This window comes from Ursus maritimus, unplaced genomic scaffold, assembly GCF_017311325.1.
Source record: "Ursus maritimus isolate PB19 unplaced genomic scaffold, ASM1731132v1 scaffold_27, whole genome shotgun sequence".
Taxonomy (NCBI): Eukaryota; Metazoa; Chordata; class Mammalia; order Carnivora; family Ursidae; genus Ursus; species Ursus maritimus.
In genome coordinates this window covers 21,293,793-21,316,499 of record NW_024425230.1, presented here as the reverse complement: position 1 = coordinate 21,316,499, position 22,707 = coordinate 21,293,793, and the positions used below count along the sequence as shown (strand labels likewise).

The following is a 22,707-nucleotide window of genomic DNA, read 5'->3' as shown; positions in this document are numbered from 1 at the left end:
CCGACCGGCGGTGGGGTAGCTGTCTGCGCGTGCGCCGGGTCTAGGCGGAGCCTGGAGGGACGTCCCTCCCGCGCCGCCCCGCCCCAAGCCGGAGGCAGAGTGTCCGCCCCACCCCGTCCCCGCGCTGTTTGGATTCGAAGCTCTGGCCGCCGCCCGGAGGCCGCCGGAAGGGGGCGAGAACCGCAGCCAGCGGGAAGGGCAGGAACCGGCTCAGCGGGAAAGCCCGGCGCTTTAACTCGTTTCCCTCGCGCGGGCAGATGGCGAGCCCGGAGCTAATCTTTGGTGGCAGCCTTCCCCACGTGCGGGAAGCCGCGCCCTCGATGGCAAGGGGAGGAACCCTGCACCCCTAGCTCACGGGCCGGGCCCCTTTCTAGACATCGGTCGTATTTAATCTCCACGACCTCCCCGTTTGGTATCATCGCCGTTTTACTTAGGAGAGAACCGTCTGTGAAAGGCTTGAGGGACTTGGTCAGGTCACATGATTGACACACAAATGCAGATCACCGGTGTGATGATTCTTTCACACAGGTTCAAGAACCTCCATGGTTCTTTCAAAATACAGGGGTTTATATGGTTAGTTGTAAGAAAACTTTAAAACTCAAAATCGACATCAAAGCCCTTTTGTATCCTTTTTTCGCGGAACATATGCTACATCCCTAAATGCTTATATATAGCTTTGTTTTCCAGTGATTCACAGTTGCATGATATCGTGGCTGGAAGTATCTCTTAATTCAACTGTTTTGCTATCAATGGATATTTAGGTTGTAATTTTTACAAATAAATGTCTTCATACATAAATCCGCATCTCGCATTATTTTCTTACATTTGATTCCTAGAAGAGTAGCTACTGAACGCTCTTTCCAGAAGGATTGAATTTATCCTTTCCACTAAGGAAGCCTTGCACCCTCAACAGCTCTGAGTATTACTGTCCTTTTAAATCTCTGCTAGTTTCACAGGCAGAAAGTTTTTTTTTTTTTTAAGATTTTATTTATTTATTCGACAGAGATAGAGACAGCCAACAAGAGAGGGAACACAAGCAGGGGGAGTGGGAGAGGAAGAAGCAGGCTCATAGCGGAGGAGCCTGATGTGGGGCTCGATCCCCTAACGCCAGGATCACGCCCTGAGCCGAAGGCAGACGCTTAACCGCTGTCACAGGCAGAAAGTTATTCCCTTGTTTGATCTGCACTTGCTGGATTATAGCTGAAATCGCACATTTTCCCGGAGTGTATTGGCAATCTATGACTTCTGTGACTCCTTTTCATTTGCCTTTTCCATGAAGAAAAAGTAAAGGATGCTTGTTTGCTTCACCTGCAGGACCCTGTTTCTCTCACTCTAAGAAGGATTTAATTGGAGCTTTCAACATCCTTTAACTTGTCAGCAGCACGCCAAACATTCCCACAGCTGACGGAGTGAGCCGCAGACACCACTTTTTAAATTTATTTGCGTTTTGTTGATTAACTTGGAAGTTATTCAGAAAGCTTCAAAAAGTTGTGATCTTCAGGCATGTTCCCAGGGCCAGCATCGTAAGTCCCCAGAGATAAGACAATTTTGCTATCATGTCCTTTGCACTGTAGTTCTGAAGCCAATGAAGTCATAGAACACTGGAAGGTACGCACCCAGAGCATATACCCAGCATGTAAAACACTGTGTGATGTGTGTTTAAATTAGGACCGTTACAGGATTGGACAGCACTGTTCTAGAACGTAAGTGCAGTGTGCTGCCACGGTCAATTCCCTTGGTCACAGAATCGTCATCTGACTGCCACATATATTTATTTATTTATGAGAGAGACAGAGAGAGAGGGAAAGCACGAGCAGGGGGAGGGTCAGAGGGAGGAGAAGGAGACGCCCCACTGAGCCGGGAGCCTGATGTGGGGCTCAATCCAAGGACCCCAAGATCATGACCTGAGCCAAAGGCAGACGCTTAACCGACTGAGGCAGGCGCCCCCCCGACACATATTCTTTATACAGACTAACAGCCCTGTCGGCAGTGTCTTTGATCTCGCACACTAGCTTCACATAAAAATTGTAAAAATTCTGACGTAAAAATTGTAAAAATTCTAGAGGCGTGCATTTTCTTTGGAATATGCACCGACACAGCACTCCTCTGTGGAAAGAATAGTTTTGATGATCCAACAACCCAGATTTGGATCTTTCCTTTAGTAAGTGGCAGACAGGAAGCAGAGGGATTGGGAGGGACAGTTGCAAAAACCCGGGCAAAAAATAGTAAGGCTCTCTGGCATGGGGATGGTGAGGAGAGGAAGAGCCAGAAACATTTAGAAATAATGGGTAGTGGGACCAGCTGAATGTGGGGGATAGAAGAAAACATCTGAGGTCAAGGTTGTAATTTCTTTCATAAACGAAACTTGGGTAGATGATGAAGGTGTCAACTACACGAATACAGGAAGAGGAGCAGATCGGGGGGTTCAAAGTGAGGACAGGAGGTTCAGTTTGAGAGTTTCTTTTAGACATGTTGAGTTTGAAGGGCCTGTGGAACTGACCCCGTTGGAAATACTAGCGTGAAGCTCTGCAGGAAGTAGAAGGCTTGAGATCTGGAAGCAGCTGACAACAAAGGACAGAGAGCGGATAGGCAGAGACAAGTAATCCAAGGAGACGGAAGCACACCCCGGCAGACCACACGAGGACAGCAAAAGAGTCTCATGGAAGGTGAACAGCGGAAAGGAGAAGCAGTTATCAGTGAGGTCAAGTTAGAGGAGGACCAAAAAGAGACTGATGGATGTGATTACAGTTCACAATTTTTAAAAGGTCAGGGAGAGAAAGACCACTAAAATCAGCAATTGAGGGGGCACTGGTGACCTTTTTAGGAGCACGGTGTGCTGATGCCGGACCCTGCTCTAATAGGACACAATCCTTCATTCTGCAGTAAGAGACAACAGCTTAATACTGAAGTGCCTCCTGGAGTTAAAACAGTAACAAACTCATCTTTTCTAAAGTATAATGAATCACGGAGAGGCACCTGGCTGGCTCAGCTGGTAGAGCGCATGACCCTTGACCTCAGGGTCATGAGTCTTAGCCCCACGCTGGGCAAAGGTTTCCTTAAAAAAGTAAAGTACGGGGGCGCCTGGGTGGCTCAGTCGTTAAGCGTCTGCCTTCGGCTCAGGGCGTGATCCCAGGGTCCTGGGATCGAGCCCCACATCAGGCTCCTCCGCTCTGAGAGCCTGCTTCTTCCTCTCCCACTCCCCCTGCTTGTGTTCCCTCTCACTGGCTGTCTCCTTCTCTGTCATGTAAATAAATAAAATCTTCAAAAAAAAAAAAAAAAGGTAAAGTACAATGAACCGCAGAATTTTAGAATTGGAAGGGTGCTTACTGATCGCCTATCTAATCCATCCCCGTCATTTGCAGCTGAGGAAACTCTGGGGCAGGGCACGTGTCAGGAGAGAAGCAGACCAGGCCCAGAGCTACCGCAGAGTCCAGACCACAGAACCCATGAAGCGCCCTGGGCTTCGCTACGAAGACGGAAGTGTGTGTCGAGAACTAAACATGACATTGGAGAGTAGAGGCTTTATTTACAATGATACTCAAACAGGATTTAGCAAAAGATACCTCTTCCTCCTCGCATCTTTTCAGCACAAGCTGTACTTCATACACAAAACAGGGAGACATATGCTGGGGGCTGGAAGTGAGCGCTCTCCTCAGATAACTTCTCTAACTCCCGAGTAAGTTCGTGCTCCCCGGCTCTTAGTAGGGTAGTTGGTGGACACTTGGTTAGCAGCTGGGACCAAATTCTTGCATCCCGTTGGGAAATGTGTCCAGGGAAGACATCAACCCAGCAGGGAGAACGTCAGGCTTTCACCTCACTCATGGCTTCCATGAGGCGAGCACTGTTTGTGACTGCCGTTGTCAGGAAAATGAACCTGTACCCTATGGAGTCAAAAATACATGACTAAGAGCAGATGAGGCCCCCCCCGCCCCAGCCCGGTTCAGCCCTCCAGTTCCACAGCCCCGGCTGCACCAGCGCAGCAGCTAACAGTGCCACGCTCTCGGGCATGACAATGACATGCCGCGCTGGGTAGAACTGGGCTCCCCGCTCCTGAGCCCGCAGCTAGACCACAGCAAGTGGTGCCCAGGGACCCGTCGAGAAGCCTTCTGAGCACCGCCCTCTGTCCCCCGGACCCCCTTCCTGGTCTCTCTTACCTTTCTCCCTGCCCAGGAACCGGAGGGCTGAGATCTCCGAGAACGTGCAACCACCCAGGAACACCACCAGGATGAGGCGCAAGGACTCGCTGGAAGCCTTGTCTTCCTTGGTCATGTCTGCGCAGATCGGCCCGACTCAGCTCTTCCCTGGCGCGCCGGCGCTGGGGGCGCCCCCAGCCCCCTGTCCTGTCCCAGCCGTCCCCTCCCACCCTGGCCGCAGGGCCGGCACTGCGCACCTGTGAAGGCCAACTCGCCGCAGTTGAGCAGACGCACCACCTCGTCCAGACCCTGCCAGCTCCGCCGCTCCAGCACCTGGGAGGCACGAGCAGGGGGTTCGAGTCTGAGACTCTGTCCGGCTGAGGAAGGGAAGGTCGCAGCGGCCAGACTGTCACGTCTCGTTAGTTCCTGGGGTGGTGGAAGGTCGGGACAGGCCAGGGACCAAGGGAAAGCAGAGAGTGAAACACGGATGGGGGCGGCTCGCTTATTCTCACCTGCTCAATGAGTCGGCAGCTCAGGGGCACATAAGCCCCACTGAAGACGTAGGCCATGTCCCGTGGCACTTTCAGATCGTACTCGCCGTCCACACGTGGGATCTAAAGGGCAACGGGGACTATGTGAGGCACGTGACAACTCCTCTCTCCAGCTTTTTACACGGTCAGAGAAAAGCACATCCCAACAAATAGGCCTTATTTCAGCTAAAGGGAAAACTGGCAAAAGCCCTAAAGCTTTTGTTCAGTACCCACCGATTTTCCTGAACGAGCTCCCCAGGCTCCCTACGAAGAGCCGGAAAGAAAGATGCCCCACTGCCGATCGCCTGGTGACAGGGGACATGTCTGTCACTGATGTGGCACTCGGCCCATCCTCTGGCACTGGTGGGTGCTTATCAGTTTATTAAGTGAATGAATCTTTGTGTCTCGTCTCATCATTAAATTAAGCTTATGCTATGATGCTACCGAACGAAAGGCTCTTTATAAAAACAAAACAAGGAAGTGATGTTGGGGAGTCAGAGTACTCCGCAAAGGCCTGGACCCACGGCTCCCCATCCATCCCGAATCTACGTACCAAATTCAGCTTCTTGCTGAGGGCACGGAAATTGCTCTTCTTGGCCAGAGAACTGAAGGCATCAGTAATCTTTCCTGGGAAGGAAATCTGTGCTGGATTTCATCGAAGAGCGACGGATTCCTGACCCTGCCCCAGGTGACACGACTCAGGAAATGACAAATAGCAGGACCTTACAAGTAACGGGACCGCTCACATCTCAAGGCCCTCCTCAAAGCCGTTCACCTAAAATTCCCTGGAACTGATCAAGACACTCTCCACCCTTCACCCCACCACAGTCTTCCTGCGGGGTCCCAGCCACCTGCTCGGCGCAAGCTCCAGAGTGACCCGAGCTCACTGGTGAGGTGCGTGGGGCTCGGAGTCAGCCGACCTGGGTTCAAATCTGACTTACTCACCGAGGGACCTTGAACAAGTCACTTAACCTCACTCAACCTGTTTCCTTCTCTAGAAAGTGGAGGTGATAAGCTTACGTTTGAGAGGATTACGTGAGAAACTGGTACCTACAGGTCTCGGCACATGGTAAGTGTTCAATAAAGGGAACGTGCTCCTGCTAGCGGAAGCAGCAGTAACGCCAGGAAGCGTGGAGAATCACGTCCTCCTTCCCCAGCTCGCTGCCTCCCTCCCACGGCACTCTGGCTGCTGCAAGGAGAGGGGACTCCGGCTGAGGAAGTGCTCCCTGCTCACCTGCAGCCTTGTCCGTCACCAGCTTGCTCACTTTACTCTCCACAGCTGTGAGGGTGTCTCCCGGGGCCTGCTCCGTGAGGAGCCCCGCTCGCCGCAGATTGGAGAAGGTTAGCAGGTGCTCGGGGCCATAGCTCTGAAGAAAATGCAATTCAGCCATTTACCGAGCATCCACCACACCAAGGTCTACCTCTGTCAGGTGATATGGAGGTGAGGGACAGAAGGGCTATGCATTCTGTGCCCTAAAGAAATAACCAAACACCAAAGGAGGAGAAAGAGAAAAGCACCAAACTTTGAGAGAACAGAGAAGGTTGTTGATGTGAGGGTGCTAGGGAGGGCTTCACTGATGTGGTAAGACTAGAGAAAGACCTGGAAGGAAAGCCATATCAACCCCTCACAAGACGCAAAAGCGAGGAAGAGCCCCAGGGGTGAGAACTCAACCCCTGGTCCGATAGCTCTATGGCTCCAGCTCTCCAGCACTGGCCACCCACCAAGAGAGCAGGGAGTGGGGGAGACAAGGGCAGTGGGAGGGTCTCTGCATGCTGAGAGGCTGACTGTGCCGAGACGCTCTAAGAGGGAGGCCAGATCGGGAACAAGATGGAGATGCAGACAGGAAAGGGGCCATTTCTTCTGCCTCTTTCAGAAGTGTCCAATGACCTCCCTCCACCCAGATCCCTCCGGAGTGCACTCTCCCGGCCTTACCTGCAGATACTGTGTTTTCAGAGATCGGTAATCCTTGGGAATCAAACCTGAGGGTCAGGAAGACAAGACAGGTTCACGCGAACACCAGCTGAGGTGTCCTGAAATCAACAGCCATACCAACCCACCCACCTACCCTCTTGCTCCCCAAACCACCCTTATCAGGAGGAAGGATTCAGTAAATGTTAACCTTGCATCCAGCCAGTTGATTCTAAACTGACTCCTAAATTTAAGCTTGTTTATCGGTGGGGATGGTGGAGGGATGGGGCAGGAGGGAGGCGAAGGGACTTGGGCACATTGCTTCCTGGCTTGGGGCCAGAGCTACTGCAAACTGCTTTACAAGCTACCGAGGAATAGGACAAGTGTTCGGATGAGGTCAGGGAGTGCAGTCTGAGGTGCTTTCCTCCAGTGAGGTATGAAGAACGGGCGTCAAGTCACGGGGACGAACAGCACAGCACAGGGAGGACCGCCAATGGTACTGTACTAGCTGCACTTGTGGGGAGCCCAGCACAACTCCACACTTGCCCCATCCCTGTGCTGTACACCTGAAACTCATGTTCCATCGTGTGTCAACTCTACTTCCAATCAAAACAACAACAAAAAACAGGTGAAAAGGTTGCATAAACAGGTTGAAAGTTGTGCCACAGAAAGTTGCAGAATCTGAGCTTTTGGAAATGTTTACAAAATCGTATGGCTGTCCCCTTTTCCTGGACTGTCTCTTTATTATGAAAGCTCGTGGAAGGTGGGCGGCCAGATGGAAGAGAGAGAGAAATGCCACTCTGCACTGGGCCTCTGCAGTCCTAAGATGTGTCAGCACTTGTCCCGGGGGGGGGGGGGCGAGGGGCGGTGGGTGTGGTCCTACTCAGGGTTGGGACACTAAATGACCCCAGGCCCTCGGGATGTCTCACTCCGAACAAAGATCGCTTTATCTTCCGGGGAAAGAATCCACGCAATTACTGGGAAACGTTCTGTCTGCTAGGATATTATCTCTGTCATTCAAAATGAATCCTTCTATCCCTAAGGTGCAGTTTTTCAGTCTGGCATCTCTGGTTCCAGGGGCTCACCATTCTCTGTGATGGACAGAAGGCACATGAGGCGAAGGCTTTCTATAGGCGACACCTGCAAGAGAAGAAAGTCCTAGAGAATTCTGTGACACATGGTCTTCTCTCCTCTTCCTTCTGTGGAGGCCAAGCCCACCGTGACACACGGTTCCCAGCAACCCCGGCCACCCGCTCACCTGCCGGTCTATGTGTTCTTCGATGTAGCTGGTGCTCTCCCGGATGTTGAAGCCCTCCAGCAGCGCTGTGAGGAAGCAGAGGAGGGCCCGTTATGGCGGAGGCAGCTTAGCTGTTGCCAACAGCATCTCCCCATCTTTCTCCATGCTTGGGGGGAGGTTAAGGGACCCCCGGACTTCTGCAGGAACTAGCATCCCACCCAGCCAGCATCAGCTGGAAGGAGCCCGAGAGCATCTCTGCTGGGTGGGGCGGTGCTGGGAGCAAGGGAAGCAGAAGCATGGGAAGGAGGCGGGCACGGCCCCCACAGCTACCATGCTCAGTCTTGATGAGCTCCTGGAAGTCCTGCTTGGTCTTCTTCTTCATGATGGATTCACAGGCCCCGATATCTGCAGACAGGACAAAAAGCAAGCTGACATATTCCCGGTTCCAGTAGGATATGCCTTTATTGTCCAGAAGAATAAAAACGTTTTTAAAGATTTTATTCACTTATTTGAGAGAGAGAGAGAGAGGGAGACCATGAGTTGCGGGAGGGGCAGAGGGAGAAGCAGACGCCCCACGAGCAGGGAGCCCCACGGGGACTCGATCCCAGGACCCTGAGATCATGACCTGAGCTGAAGGCAGATGCTTCACCGACTGAGCCACCCAGGCGCCCCAAGAGTAAGAAGTTCTTAAGGCAAAATGCAGAAGTGCTTCTTCCCACTTCAGACGAAACGAGACCACGACGTGCTGGGTAAACAGCATTCCACCCCAGGGCAGATCTCTGCAGCAGACCCTCGCCCTCCGCTCAGGCTGAAACCTACGGACGCTCAGCAGGCGGTGCTCCTGTTTCAGTCCCTTGAGCTCCTGGGACACGAAGTTCTTCATCTGCTTGATGTCCATGCCTCTCCGGCGCTGGGGGAGGTCCCCATAAGGTCAGCCTCTCCTGCCGTCAGACATGCACGGCCACCACCCTCCCTCAGCTTCCCCCCGATTCCAGGAGGAAAGACAGGGGGCTGTCATCCTATCAGAAAGAAGCCAAAGGGCAGCAGCCTTGGGAAGCCACTGGGGAAACAACACGGAGGAGCCCGGGCTTGGAGCCTCACGTCATACTGAGCTTGCAAGTTCCGGGCCTTCTGGCTCAAAAAGCCAAAGACGTTGGAGAAGTGCTCATTACGAATCTCACTAAACACCTGCAAGGGGAACAAGACAGCAACAGCTTACCAGAGAGAACCCTAACCAGTCCCTCCTCCCTCAGTAGTGCAATGGGAGCACAAGAGGAGTGCCCGGCTGTTCTAGCAAAAGCAGAGGAAGCTGAGCTGTGTCACAAGTGTATGTCAAGCACCAGCTATTGGGTTCCAGGGTACGCTCGCTCCTGGGGGGGATCCCTCTCCCACAGGCTCAGCCTCCCCTCCCAGAGCCGGGCCCACGGCCTTGGGCCAACAGTGGCCCCAGGGTAATCCACGGCCAGCACCCATACCCTCACCTTGTCCTCAGCATTGAGTAGAACCTTTAAGCTCCTGTCAGAGGATGTGACTTCTGGGCCAAAGTCGACACTCCCTTTGAGAGCAGAGGGAGCAGCTATGAGGACCTCCAGGGAGGCCTTCCCTCTCCTCCCCTTTCCTGAACTGCATTCAAAGTCCCCCAAACTATCCGGAAGCCAGCAGTTTGTTCAGAGTCTGAGGCTCTCCCACAAGCCCTGCCCCCTGCGAGAGGCCCCGGGAGCTGAGGACCCCCTCCACCTCGCCAAGATGCCACTTACCACACTTGATGCGGAAGGTGTCGTCCACCAGGCCCTCGTAAACCACCTGGGAGCAAAGGGCCGTCACGAAGTCCACATCTGAAACCGAGATCCCTGGCCGTGAGGGTCCTCCCTTTCCTACGCGGCTCCCCAGTTACTCGGCATCAGCTCCCGGGCCTCCACGGGGCCCAAGCGCCGTGCTCCCGATCAGCGCGGCCATTCACAGCCCCGACCTGAGGATCCTAACTGGGCCACCACGTTGGCCGGATCCCCATGTCTTCGAGGGTCCGGAGACGACAGGAGCGCTGAGCATCGTTTACCTCTGTCCAGGAGGAAGATGTGTCCAATCTCCGGCCTTCGGCCCTTGGTTTCGCCATCCTCCTCCTCCTCCAGTTTCCTCCACAATTCGTAGGACATCTGCCAGGGACCAAGACATTCTCAGTCTCGTGTCCAGGTCCCTGCTGCAGCCCACACCTACTGAAGCCAACTCCTTTCCATGTGACACCTCTCCTTGACCCCAAGAGGGGAGCTAATTATTAACACCACTACCCACTGCACTCCCATCTGTGCCCACCCCTCCCAGCCTTCCCCCTGCCGATGAAGGACTATCTCTGCCCCCGGAAAAGACTTAGGAGTGCTATCTGGAGGTCCCGGCTCTTGCCTCTCTGTCAGTCACACAAGTCCTCCTCTCTGAGGAACTCTTCTAGAACAATAAAAGCAAGCTAAAGAATATAGCTCTGATCACAGATGCCCCTGGGCACGCCACGGTAGGCAGAGAATGGGTACGACGGGGCCATCGGGACCGCAGCACCGCCAGCACCCACCTTGCTGCACCTGCCAATCCCGTAGCAGTTGGGGAAGGGCCCGTAGAGAGTGCTGAGAAGGTGCAAGGCCTGCGCCACAGTGTTGATCCAGCGCTGGTCTCCTTCCTGCAGGAACCAGACGGGCCACAGAGATATGGCTCAGCCCAACGGACCCATCTGGAAAGGGGCTAGCCCTCGCAGCCCGGGAGCAGGAAGGCCGGGTGTGGGGACTGCCTGAAGGCTCTCATTGTGACTGGCCCCAAAGGAAGTCCTGCAAAACACTTGCCCTCGTGATAAATTATAGGAATTACAGGAAGGTTATGTCCATGTTTCCAGCCCACTGGACCCCATGTGTGTCCCCACCTGTCGATGCCAAGACCCAAGGACCCTGCACTTACCAGGAAGTAGTCCCTGAAAAATTCTGGGAGCTCCATGCTCAACAGATCCACATCAAGAGGCAGCAAAGAAAAGGCCCATTCGTCACAGCTCACATCTGCGGGTACAGAGAGCATCAGCCTCCCGGCAGAAGGCACAGGGCTCCACATTGAGAGAGAAGGTCCGCCGTGGTGACGCAGAAATATCTGAGCGCCTGCCACATGCCCAGCCCTGCACTAAGCACGGACACTCAAAGAGGAGACAGTCTGTGCCTTAAAGGCGTTCATGGTCAGATAACAAAAGGAGACGTGCACACCACGGCCTGTCCTACAATGTGAGAGGGGCATGTTCTCATTCGACTGCCGACCGGAAGTGCCGAGGAAACACTCATTCTAATGACAAATACTGACAGAAAGCCACATCTGTGCAGGCACTAGGCCCAGCACTGGGGGTGCGGGAGTAGAACGGACATGCTCCCCATCGTCGGCGAGAGAGTCCCAATCTAGTGAGAGAGATACACACCAGACACATCTCATTACAGTTGTGCTCCAAAGAACAACAGCAATCCGGAAGCACGAATGTTTCAGAGATCGAACCGCAGCTACGCGGGGCCCAGGAAAAGTACAGGAGTATAGGAAAGACTTCCTTAAAGAAGCGACATTTACACTTAGAATTTGAGTGAGATTTGGGTATGAAAAAAAAAAAAAGCTGAGGTGGAGAATATTCTAGACCACAGGAAAAGCAAGTAGGAAGTGCCCACGGCTGGAGGGTAGAGTCAGGAGAAAGGAGGGAGCTGCACACAGTGAGGCTGAGGGGCCAGGAAGGGGCTAACAGCAGAAGGCCACCACCACCGAGGATTTTGGCGCCAGGGCGGGATCTCCAGCAGGGGGCATGGTGCCCAGGTCAGCGCTGAACGCAGAATGGAGGGAGGGAAGGCACATATTCTCCTTGTGGGAGTCTCAGAAAGGGGGGAATGGCAGCACCCGGGACCCCCTTCAGCCTTCCCTTCAGGGCCCTGTCCCGCTCCACGTAGTCAGGAACCTCCCCTGCCCCCAGGCCAACAGGTAGAGATGAGGGGCCCAGCGATATTTCCTCCCTTCTTCCTGCATGTTCTCCCCGTCTCCACTCACGGCCGCCTCCTCTCACCTCCAAAGACTCCCTCTTCTTCCAGCACCATCTCACACGCATGAAACTGAAAGACAAAAGGGAGTGGTTGGTGACCGGCTTCTTCTCTGTTCTTTCCATCTCTCTGGCGTTCCTCCACAGTCACTGCTGAGGACAATACCTACTGAACCCAGTGACGACGACAAGAGAGCCTGGACTCTTAGGGACAACAGGAAGGACCACTGGGACCATCTAGCCCAGGGCTTTGTTTCCCTTTATCCACTTTATTTATGTATTAAGCCCGCTGCTCTTGTCTCCCTGCGAGACTGGGAACCCCACAAAGGAGAAGGTGTCTCAGCGTCACCGAAAGGTGCACATGCACAGGCAGACATGGGGGGAGGCAAGAGTGCACCTCAGAAACCAGGGGGTGAGCCGGGTGGCAGGGCAGGAGCAGTGCTGTGCAGCGAGGCCAGGGTAGGACATGTCCAGGAGACCCCTAGAGTCACTGAGAGAGGTCTGGGGGTCCACGGCACAGCGTATTTAAGGTGGGTGGTTTGTCCAAGAGAAAAGAACACAGAGGGACACAAGCGCTAAGGAAAGGGTTCTAGGGAACACCACAATTAAACGGGTGCACAGGGCAACTCCTGCGGAGCAAACGGAAAGATGACACGGAGGCGGGAACGGGGGACGCAGCTCCTCTAAGGGCAGGAAAGGTCAGTCTCAGGAAGAACGGGCCACAGCGTCAAATGCCAGGGACATTAAGCAGGACGAGCAGCAAGCAGGCATCACTGGGTTTGACAACAGAGCCCTAGTGGGACTCGATTTAAAGGCGGGCTTGAGGACGCAGGAGCCATGGCAGCAAGAACTCTTGACACAAGTCTCCACACAACAGAAGGGAGAGCCCCTGACAGGGAGAAGACATGAAGCAGGGAGAGTTACTTAGAAGGGACAGACATGGGGCGCCTGGGTGGCTCAGTTGGTTAAGCATCTGCCTTCGGCTCAGGTCATGATCTTGGGGTCCTGGGATCGAGTCCTGAATTGCACTTCCTGCTCAGCATGGAGTCTGCTTCTCCCTCTACCCTTCCCCTCTGCTCATGCACTCTCTCTCTCAAATAAATAAAATCTTAAAAAAAAAAAAAGGGATAGACATGGTTGAAGACAAAGAGAAAGAATCCACCCAACAAAGCAAGACGGTAGAGAAGGAACGTGGGCATGGGGCCAGGACCACAGGTGAACCGGCGGATCGGGGAGGGAAGAGGCCAGGGTCACTTCCTCCTTTGAGGCAAGTGGGAAGAGGGCGACATACTTGGAGGCAGTGAGGAAGGAGGGAGGAGCACTCCCATTTGATAATGACGGTGATGGTAACAGCCGATGCGCATTATACATTTTACACGTGCGAGGCACTGTTGGTAGCGTTTTATCAGGATTACCTCTCCTGGTCCTCGTGATGACTCCACAAGATGCGGAAGATTAATCCTACGTGCTCCTTATTTTACGTAACACAGAAGAATCCAATTCACCCCTCACCCCTTTCTTTCTTTCTCTCTTTCTTTTTTTTTAAGTAGGCTCTATGCCCAATGTGGGGCTCAAACTCACAACCCTGAGATCAAGAGTCACGTGCTCTACAGACCGAGCCAGGCAGGGGCCGCGTCCCTCACTCCGTTCTGTCAGTGAAACTGATAACAGCAGGCCCACTTTTAGTGCTAACTAATGGACTTCCAGAACCCAGATCGAAATCTGCCCATCTTCATAATTAACTAAGGAGTCTCAGGAAGAGAGAGATTCCCTCTTCCCTACAGCTACTGAGAGAGACTGTCCTGCGATACAAAATTAGGTCAAAAAATCTAATTAGATGGGGCGCCTGGGTGGCTCAGTCGTTAAGCGTCTGCCTTCGGCTCAGGGTGTGATCCCGGCTTTCTGGGATCGAGCCCCACATCAGGCTCCTCCGCTGTGAGCCTGCTTCTTCCTCTCCCACTCCCCCTGCTTGTGTTCCCTCTCTCGCTGGCTGTCTCTATCTCTGTCGAATAAATAAATAAAATCTTTAAAAAAAAATAAATGTTATTAAAGGAGCTGTGGCAATAAATTTTAGTTTTTGGAGTCTTATAAAGGCCCTTTTTTCAAATTATACTTCCAAGGAGAGATCTGTTTAAACAGGGAATGGAACAAGTTGGTTAACAGTTTCAAATAATCCTACAAGCCTCCCTCTTACACAGAAAAACAAAATTGATATTTCGATGAATTTTCTCTGTCTCACATCCTATCTAATTAGATTTTTTTTAGCTCTAATTAGCTCTTTCTTCTTATTCCTTCCATGTGATGAGAAAACAATATAAGCCTGTAATTTCACTAGATTTCCTAACAAAAACTAAAAGTCATTTAAATTAAAAGAGGCAAGTACTTGCCATTTGCAACAACGTGGATGGAGCTAGAGTATTATGCTAAGAGAAATAAGCTGGAGAAAGACAAATACCATAGGATTTCACTCATATGTAGAATTTAAGAAACAAAACAAACATGAAGAAAAAAAGAGGGAAACCAAAAATCAGACTCTTAACTAGAGAGAACTGATGGTCACGAGAGGAGAGGTGAGCGGGGGGAGGGGAGGAATGGGTGAAGGGGGTCAAGACTGCACTTATCGGGATGAGCACTGAGTGATGTACAGAACTGTTGAACCCCTATATCCCACACCTGAAACTAGCAGAACACTGTTAACTACATGGGAATTAAAATAAAAAATAGAATAAAATGTTCAGCCCTGTTGCCTTCCTCACCAGGGCTGAAAAAAAAGGTAAGTACTACTATCAACCCCATTTTATAGATGAGAAAACTGAGCCGCAGAGCAGTTAAATAACCTATCCCAGAGCACACAGGTAACAGGTGCTAACGCAAGGAGTCCCCCAGTTGGGCTTCAGCGTCTCACACTGAGCTACTGCTTCTACTTTCTCTGGAACTTTTTGGGAAAGACTGAAAAAGAATAAATCCTTGTCCTTTCAACTCGAATTTCTATCCGCTCTCCATGCGGCGTGCACCCCTTGGTACAGCCGCACAGGCCCGGGGCAGGCCGTGTGCGAAGACACAGTGCAGCTTGCTGACGCAGGGGTGAGAGCGGAGCTTGATGGAATCAGGGAACGGAGATGCCAGGATCACCAAACGCTACAACTCTTGAGCGAAAATAGACGCAAGAGACCTGGCCTGGCGATGCTAACTCACTGTGACTGCGGGCTTCGCTTCCCCCAGAGGCTCAAAGCTGGGGTCAGTGCAATGGTCTCCAAGCTCCTTTCTCGTGTAAGAAAGGGCCTTTGCAAAGTACCTGGCTATGGTTCTAGCAACCCAGGGGCAGCCGGCCACATGCCTTGGGTGAGCGTGGAGAAGTAATGATTTATCATTTATTGTGGAAGGGATAAAGGGACAAAATCACATGACGCAGTGCACATCACTCTACAGAAACGTGAGTTAGAAGGGGTACCCGGCAGGCTCTGCTTCAGAAGAAGTCTACATAGAGAACACCTCTCACACTCCACCATCTGTAACCGGCGCAGTTCGATGACAGAGCCTCTGCTAAACAATCAGGGCCACGTCAATGACAAGACCGTGACAGGTATTCTGTTCAGTCACACATAACTGGCTTGAGGGGAGACACGGCTATGCACCCCAGTCCCTTCCCAGCCTTCTGTCCCGATCTACCTTCTCCTACTCCCGCCAGGACCCAAACTCACCTTCTGAGGGCTGAAGATCACTTTGTATTTTCGAGTTCGGCCAGCCAATTTGTCAGCATTGACAAGACCTACAGAAGGAAGGAAAGCAACCCAGAAAGCCATGGGCCATCTGTTAGACTGGAAGCAAAGACGCAGACATCGTCTCCGAGTGGTAGGGCCCATTCGAACCATCTCTTCTCATTAAAAGCTCCTATGGCCTAGGCCCTTCATCTTGGCACAGGTCTTAGGACTACATGTGGCGCCACGGCATACTCACTGGCAACGTATCGCATGTTCTTGATGCGGGGTCGGACCAAGAAGCACAACCTGCGGGAGAGAAAGTAAAAAAACAACAAAAAAAACCTCAGTGAAAAAAAAATCATGCAGTTGGTGATAGCAGCTTAGAAGAAACAGAAATGTCAGCTCTTCTGTCATTTGCCTTCCTCGCCAGGCCTATCGTTCTCATCCTAGCCAAAGCTATGCCCGCGCTCTCGGCCAACCACATCCCGCGCACAGAGGACTCCCTTCGACACCACTGGTACGCAGCCCACGGCGGCCCCAGGAGCTCCTGCTCTCCCATAATTTACAATCTACTGGGCAAAGTCAGATACACACGTATGGGGTACATTGATAATCAACTGTTAAAAATAATACAAGAAAGTATATAAAATGGTGTTTTTCAAACGGGGGTTCATGGAGGTACTCTCCATGTATCTAGGAGATTTTTTTTCCTCTAAAGGAGCATGAACATTACTTAAGATAGAAAAATATAAAAAATAAAAATGGAGGCCAGGCTCTGTCACATGGGCTCTCTGTGACTATGTGCCAAGTGACCAGGACACACACTAAACACCATGGAAATCCAGAGGAGGAAGAAAGCACCCTGGACCGGAGTGGTGACACCGAGCTGCATGGAGGAGGTGGCGCTGGGCCCGGAAGGCCAGGCATTTTTTGCAGGAGCAGCGAGCGCAGGAGACAACGGCAGGCAGAGCGGCCAGGGGGCAAAGGCAACGCGCACACAGTTGGGCGGCGTGAGAAAGCGCGAGCCAGGGCGCCTGGCAGGCTCGGTCAGCGGAGCATGTGACTCTTGATCTTGGGGTCACAAGTTTGAGCTCCACGCTGGGCGCAGAGATTACTTAAATAAATAAAACTTAAAAAAAAAGAAAGAAAGAAAAAGAAAGTGTGTGTCAAGCAGAGGCTTGAGGGGACACACGACAGAGCAGACTAGAAGGCAGGGTGAGCCTCGCTGGAGGCCGCCTTGGAATCTGTGATGAGCCATCTGGACTTTAGTCAGCGAGTAAGGGAAGCCTTGTAGGTCCCTGAGAAGAGCATAATGAAGATACTTTTGAAAGATGAACCAATCTGGCTAGAGATGGCAGACTGGATTAGAGACAGGAGAGCACAGGGCAGGGAGAAAGTGCGGAAGGGAGACCAGTTAAGAGGGCACAGCATAACCCAGGTGTGAACTTGCAAAAGTGCAGGGAGGTGAACCACCTCAGAAACATGGCGCCAGACCCCAGCCAAGGACAGACGGGAGGCAGAGGTGCGGGGACGTCCTCCAGCCTGGAGCCCAGACAGACTCCCCCAGACACTCACTGTTCATTGGAGCTGAGGGCTGGCTTGTTCTCCACCTTGTACAGCTTGTCGACTTCGTGTTGCTACAGAGAGAACCCAACAAGACAATGCATGTAAGTGTTTGGAAACCCGCAGCAGGACACAAAGAGGACTTCTGTAAGGGCTCCTCTTCGTGCTACTCCTGGGAATCAAACTGCCTCCCTGACAACCATCCTGCTGAACTTTCCTTAAACCGTCAACAGAAAAAAACCCCAAAGCCAAACAATTAAAAACCAATCCAAACCACAGCATCAATCCCCCTTTATCCACCCAATTCAGCTTCCCTGCATTTTCCCTAAAAGGGCAGTCACTCATTAGTAATCCATATTGTTGATTAAAGAAAAACTGCTTCACGAGGAAAGAGGGGCCGAGTCCACTGGGAAAAGGGGCAGGTACCTTCAGGATGGAGACATTGGCGATCCGATCCAAAGGGCTCATGAGATCTGCCTCAATGAACAAGTCCTTTTTCCCTGGAAGCTGAAGGACACAGTATATTGAGTCACTCATAGACCACACACGCTCCCTCGGCTGAGAGCTTGTCCAGCCATCCACTTAATAAAAGCACAGACTGAGCTCTCAGTGTGGTAGGCAACATTCCATCACCCCAGCACCTCGTCTATTATCTGTATCCACAGCGGACGTTTCTTTACTCGCCTAGTTTGTCTTCTCAGTTTCTATGCCAGTGGAGAGCTATTTCACCTTCTCGAAGGTTAAGTCCTCATCACTCAACCACTCAACGCTCGCCCATGACCTTGTTCTGCATCATTGCTCTGTCCTCCAATCTGCCCCCCAGTCACCCCTATTGCCTGCTGAACAAAGCCAAACCAGACAAAGCCCCACTTTGCATCCTGCAACCCCTCAACTAACTGCCATCTCTTCCTAAGTAGCTCTTTTCTTCTAATTACAAAAATAACCCACGTTCAATGCAGAAGACTTAGCCCAGAACAGTCCAAACCCACCCACCCACTCTCCCACCCAAATCCCTGCCATCGGATTCCTGCTGTCTCACGTGTCCAGGGGAAGGAGGGGTCACACTGAGTGGCAGAGAGAGGGAAGTCATCAGAAGTTTGCTCTCAACTAGGCCTCGACAAATGGGTAGGGTGCTGGCAGTGACAGAAGATGGCGATTCAGCAAAGGCCGTGGCACAAGAACAGGCTGAATGGTAAGGACAGAACAAGCAATTTGGTTTGGCTGATGCATAAGGTAAGTGTAGGGCAGTGGTTCTCAAGCAGGGATGAGGACCTCGGGCAGTGTCTGGAGACATTTTTGGCTATCTGACTTGGGGCAAGGGGTTTGACTGCCATCTACTGGGTAGAGGTTAGAGATGTCGCTAAACACGGGACAGTCCCGCAAAGACAGCAAAGAATTAACCTGCCCCAGATGTCGGTGGCACTGAGGCTGGGAAATCTTGATGTAGTGGATCGGTGGGGGACAGGATTGAAACAGCTGACTGGAACTGGAGCATGTAGGACCCCAATGTCAGGTTAGGGAGTTTGGCGTCAATCCTCTATGAACAAGGGAAAACAGAAAGCTTTTGCCCTTGAAGCATCCACTCAGCTGGAAGTTTTAGTTAGATCACTGGGCACTGTGGGTACAATGGATTGGAGGCGTGAGAAACTGAGGCAGGGAGTCCACTTATGTGGTTAAAGCAACACTCAGGCAGCCCAAGCATGTAGCCATGAATGAGGACCTGATTGAAGCTGGTGGTGCTGTGAACAAAAATACGGTAAAGGTACACGGAATGTGTAAGAGAAGTTTTTAAATAACTGAAAGAAATTAACAGTGTCACCAGCGCTTGTATCTATTTTTTCTCTTTATACTTTCTCTTATCTTCTACCTTCTCTATAATGTGTGTTACTGTATAATCTCTAAAGTTGGGTGTGAGGAAATATCCTTGGGACTTAGCGACTGGTTCAGTTAACTATGGGGGGGGGGGGGAGTCAAAGACGATTCTGAGGGCTCGAGCCTGAACAGCAGTGCCCGTCAACAAGAATTAAGTCAGAAGTCAGTTTGAAGAGCAAATTATTGCACAGAAACCTGCATCGGCCATGGTGAGTCACCCTTGTGGCCACTCCTCCCAACCTCCACGTACAGGTCCCTGTCCTTGGTCTCATTTACTCTTTCACGTGCTTCTCACCTGTAAGCGACTTTAACTAGCATCTCTTTTCAATTCTCACACGTTTGAGCATCTTTTGCGTGCCAATCACTGTACTACCACTATGGGGCATATAAAAGAGATACAAAATTTGGTCCCAGACCCCCTGAGGTTCTCTGAGGTTCTTCCAAGTCCTCATCTTCAACCAGCTGCAGCTCTATGATTCTATCTGCTGGCTGTTAAAAGCAGTATTTCCTACTAGCATCTTCACCCTTTCCAAACCCAAACTAATCAGCCCCTTCCTCTAATTCTTTTTTTTTTTTCATTTAATTCAATGTTCATTTAAAAATATTTACTAAACACATGCTATGTGCTTGACTCTAAGCTAGCTACTCCCTAGGTACACAGTGCTGCATAAAACAGACATGTTCCCTGTCCTCAAGGGTCTTCTAATCTAGTAGGGAACGTGGAAATTTAAATAAGTAAATATACATATAACGCATTACAACTACAGCATTGTTTTCCTAGTAACACAAGGTAAAAAATCTCAAACTCAGCTTTGCTTCTCTCTCAACCTTTACAATCAGTAAATCTTTGAGTCTTCTTTCACCATGACTTAAAAATCCATCCTTTTCCTTCGTTCCCACTGTCACTAATTTCACCTGATCTATGGTCTCCTAACATTCTTGTTCCCCATTCACCCCACTCCACACATGGCTATTAGAATCATCTTCATTTTTTTTTAAAGATTTTATTTATTTATTTGAGAGAGAGAGTACAAGCTGGGGGGAGGGGCAGAGGGAGAGGGAGAAGCAGGCTCCCCACTGAGCAGGTAGCCTGATACCGGACTCAACCCCAGGACCCCAGGATCATGACCTGAGCCGAAGGCAGCTGCTTAACTGACTGAGCCACCCAGGCACCCCTAGAATCATCTTCAAGTATTGCTTCACCCCTTAAGTGGGGAAAGAAAACCTTCAGTGGCTGCCTAATGCCTACTGCGTAACTTCTCACTGCTCTCTTCCCTGTATGTGCCTTCTCCTTCCCTGGTTCCTCAACTTTGCTTCTACCAACCAGTCCATCTGCCTGAACACGCTCCCCCATCTCCAAGGAAAATACGCTTATTCTTCACAATCCAGCTCCTTAAAATTCCTAGATCACTCCAACTAGAAATGACTGCTTATTCTGAATGCTCCCGGCACCCTAGGTATCACCCATTTACCACACGATACCCCGTGTGTGGTAATCTGTGTTTCATAGGCTCCTACTGGAGTAGATCCTTAAGGACAATGATGTCTTAACCATCGTTCCATCCCCAGTGATGCGGGGCACGAGTGGTGCCTCCCTTGCCTGTACCAAAAAGAAGTGACTTCATTAACTCTCTGCCAGGTCCCAAGCAGCTCTTACTGCCCTCTGGTTTTCCTCCCTAAATGCTTCATTTTGGACCTGCCACAGAAGCTCCAAGGACAAGACCAAGGGCCTGGAAGAAGATCAAGGGGACTCCGCCAAGGAAGAACTACGCGTCCACTGAGTGCTAAACTGTTGATGCAGAAAAGGCCCCAGGTGTGGCGGGCACTGACCTGCTCCAGCAGATAGATGAGCTGGTCTCGGGCCAGCCTCTTGAGCATGGAGAAATCAGGCAGCTCTGGGGCGTCCGGCCGATGGGGGAAAGCCATGGCAGCGGACACCGGAGCAGCGGGGTGGAAGAAGGACGACGCCCTCCACTCAGAGAAGGTCGGCAGCAGCCCAGGGTAAGCGCAGGGCGGCGCTCCTGAAGGCCTGGGCACGGTTCGAAAGAGCCCCCGAAGGGGCCCTCGCTCCTGCGCTCGAATGAATGGCCACCCTTCGGTCAGACAGCCACAGTCTCGGAGGACCCGCGTCCGGATCAGCAGCCGCAGTACCGACCCGCCCCTCCCTGGTCCACTCCGCCGGTAGCCAGGATCCCTGTCTACACCCACAGATTTCGCGGCGTGCGGAGAAAACCCCGCCTCCTGCCAGAGAGAGAAGCTACTTCCTAGACCTCCCGGAAGTCCCGTGCGCTCAACCAGCGCTTAGCCTACCGGGACGGGGAAGGCGCCCTGGAAGGGACATTCCAAAACGGGAGGCAACGGGTCAGCCTTCCAATCTCATACCGGCCCAGCGGAGAGTGTTACCATCATAAGGATTCCACCTTCAACTAATCTTTAAGGGTACACCCAATTCTCCTAGCTTGCTCAAGCGAGGGTTGGGCACTTTAGCTAGATTTTTTAGAACTTTGTAAAATGGGCGAAACCCACTCGGGGTTCGGAGGGCACTGATCCCCGGGGATCTTGGCTGTCAGTCAAATCTCCACAAATTTAGCTGCCACCTGGGAGTTCTCTGGCTTCCCAGCTACAGGAGGCAAGAGAAGAGATGGGACACACGGGGGGGGGGGGGGGAGAAGGGGAACGCGTTAGCATCCCCTGGAAGCTAAGTCCCGCCAGTTATGACCTTTGGATACAGGAGTTTTGACTCAATAATCCTTCATGGGAAAACGGATAAACAAACTCTGGCGTATTCATATAATAAAAATAACGCAATAAATGAAAGAACCCAGATACAGAGTGGCATCTATATGATGCCATTTATGTACAGTTCTAAAACAGGAAAAACCAATCAATGGTGAAAAAAATTTTCAGAAAGTGATTGACTTTGGGGTAAGAATTGACTGGGAAGAGAAACTAGGGAATTTTCAGGGGTGATGGTAATGATCTAGATTCACCTTGTTTAAAAAAAAAAGCCATTATTAGGGATAGAGCCGCTAACAATACCTGAACTCACTAATCCATCGTAACATCATCTCCCTGTGAGATGCATAGGAAGTACAAAGCTTCACTCATTGCCAAAAATTGAACCTGATCGGGGCGCCTGGGTGGCTCAGTCGTTGGGCGTCTGCCTTCGGCTCAGGGCGTGATCCTGGCGTTGTGGGATCGAGCCCCACATCGGGCTCCTCCGCTGGGGGCCTGCTTCTTCCTCTCCCACTCCCCCTGCTTGTGTTCCCTCTCTCGCTGGCTGTCTCTCTGTCAAATAAATAAAATCTTAAAAAAAAAAAATTGAACCTGATCAAGTCTCAAGATGTAAATACCAGTTGATAGGAAATATGGAGAGTAGTAGGAACATGATAATAAATAAATATCATAGGAACGAAACCTACTATATCCAAAATACAGGAAATAGGGATGCCTGGGTGGCTCAATTGGTTTGCGTGGGACTCTTCATTTCAGCTCAGCTTATGATCATAGGGTGGTCGCATCTGGCTCCATGCTGGGCATAGAGTCTGCTTAAGATTCGCTCTCTCCAGGGCTCCTGGGTGGCACAGCAGTTAAGCGTCTGCCTTCGGCTCAGGGCGTGATCCCGGCGTGATGGGATTGAGCCCCACATCAGGCTCTTCTGCTATGAGCCTGCTTCTTCCTCTCCCACTCCCCCTGCTTGTGTTCCCTCTCTCGCTGGCTGTCTCTCTG

At 51.6% G+C, this 22,707-nt stretch overlaps 1 protein-coding gene across 1 annotated transcript; it reads right to left on the bottom strand.

Moving 5' to 3' along the window:
* Positions 1-3,506: 3,506 nt before the first annotated feature.
* On the bottom strand, positions 3,507-21,219 carry VPS33B (VPS33B late endosome and lysosome associated). The gene is made up of 23 exons (XM_008687791.2): positions 20,809-21,219; positions 17,533-17,613; positions 17,119-17,180; positions 15,800-15,849; positions 15,544-15,611; positions 11,870-11,915; positions 10,747-10,841; positions 10,370-10,474; positions 9,866-9,962; positions 9,567-9,644; positions 9,291-9,364; positions 8,911-8,997; positions 8,629-8,719; positions 8,140-8,214; positions 7,831-7,895; positions 7,658-7,712; positions 6,597-6,643; positions 5,898-6,030; positions 5,217-5,290; positions 4,646-4,747; positions 4,391-4,466; positions 4,155-4,271; positions 3,507-3,881 (listed from the first exon to the last, which is right to left on the bottom strand). The coding sequence occupies exons 1-23, from the start codon at positions 20,902-20,904 to the stop codon at positions 3,802-3,804; spliced, it is 1,854 nt and encodes a 617-aa protein (XP_008686013.2). The 5' UTR covers positions 20,905-21,219; the 3' UTR covers positions 3,507-3,801.
* Between the last annotated feature and the right edge of the window lie 1,488 nt (positions 21,220-22,707).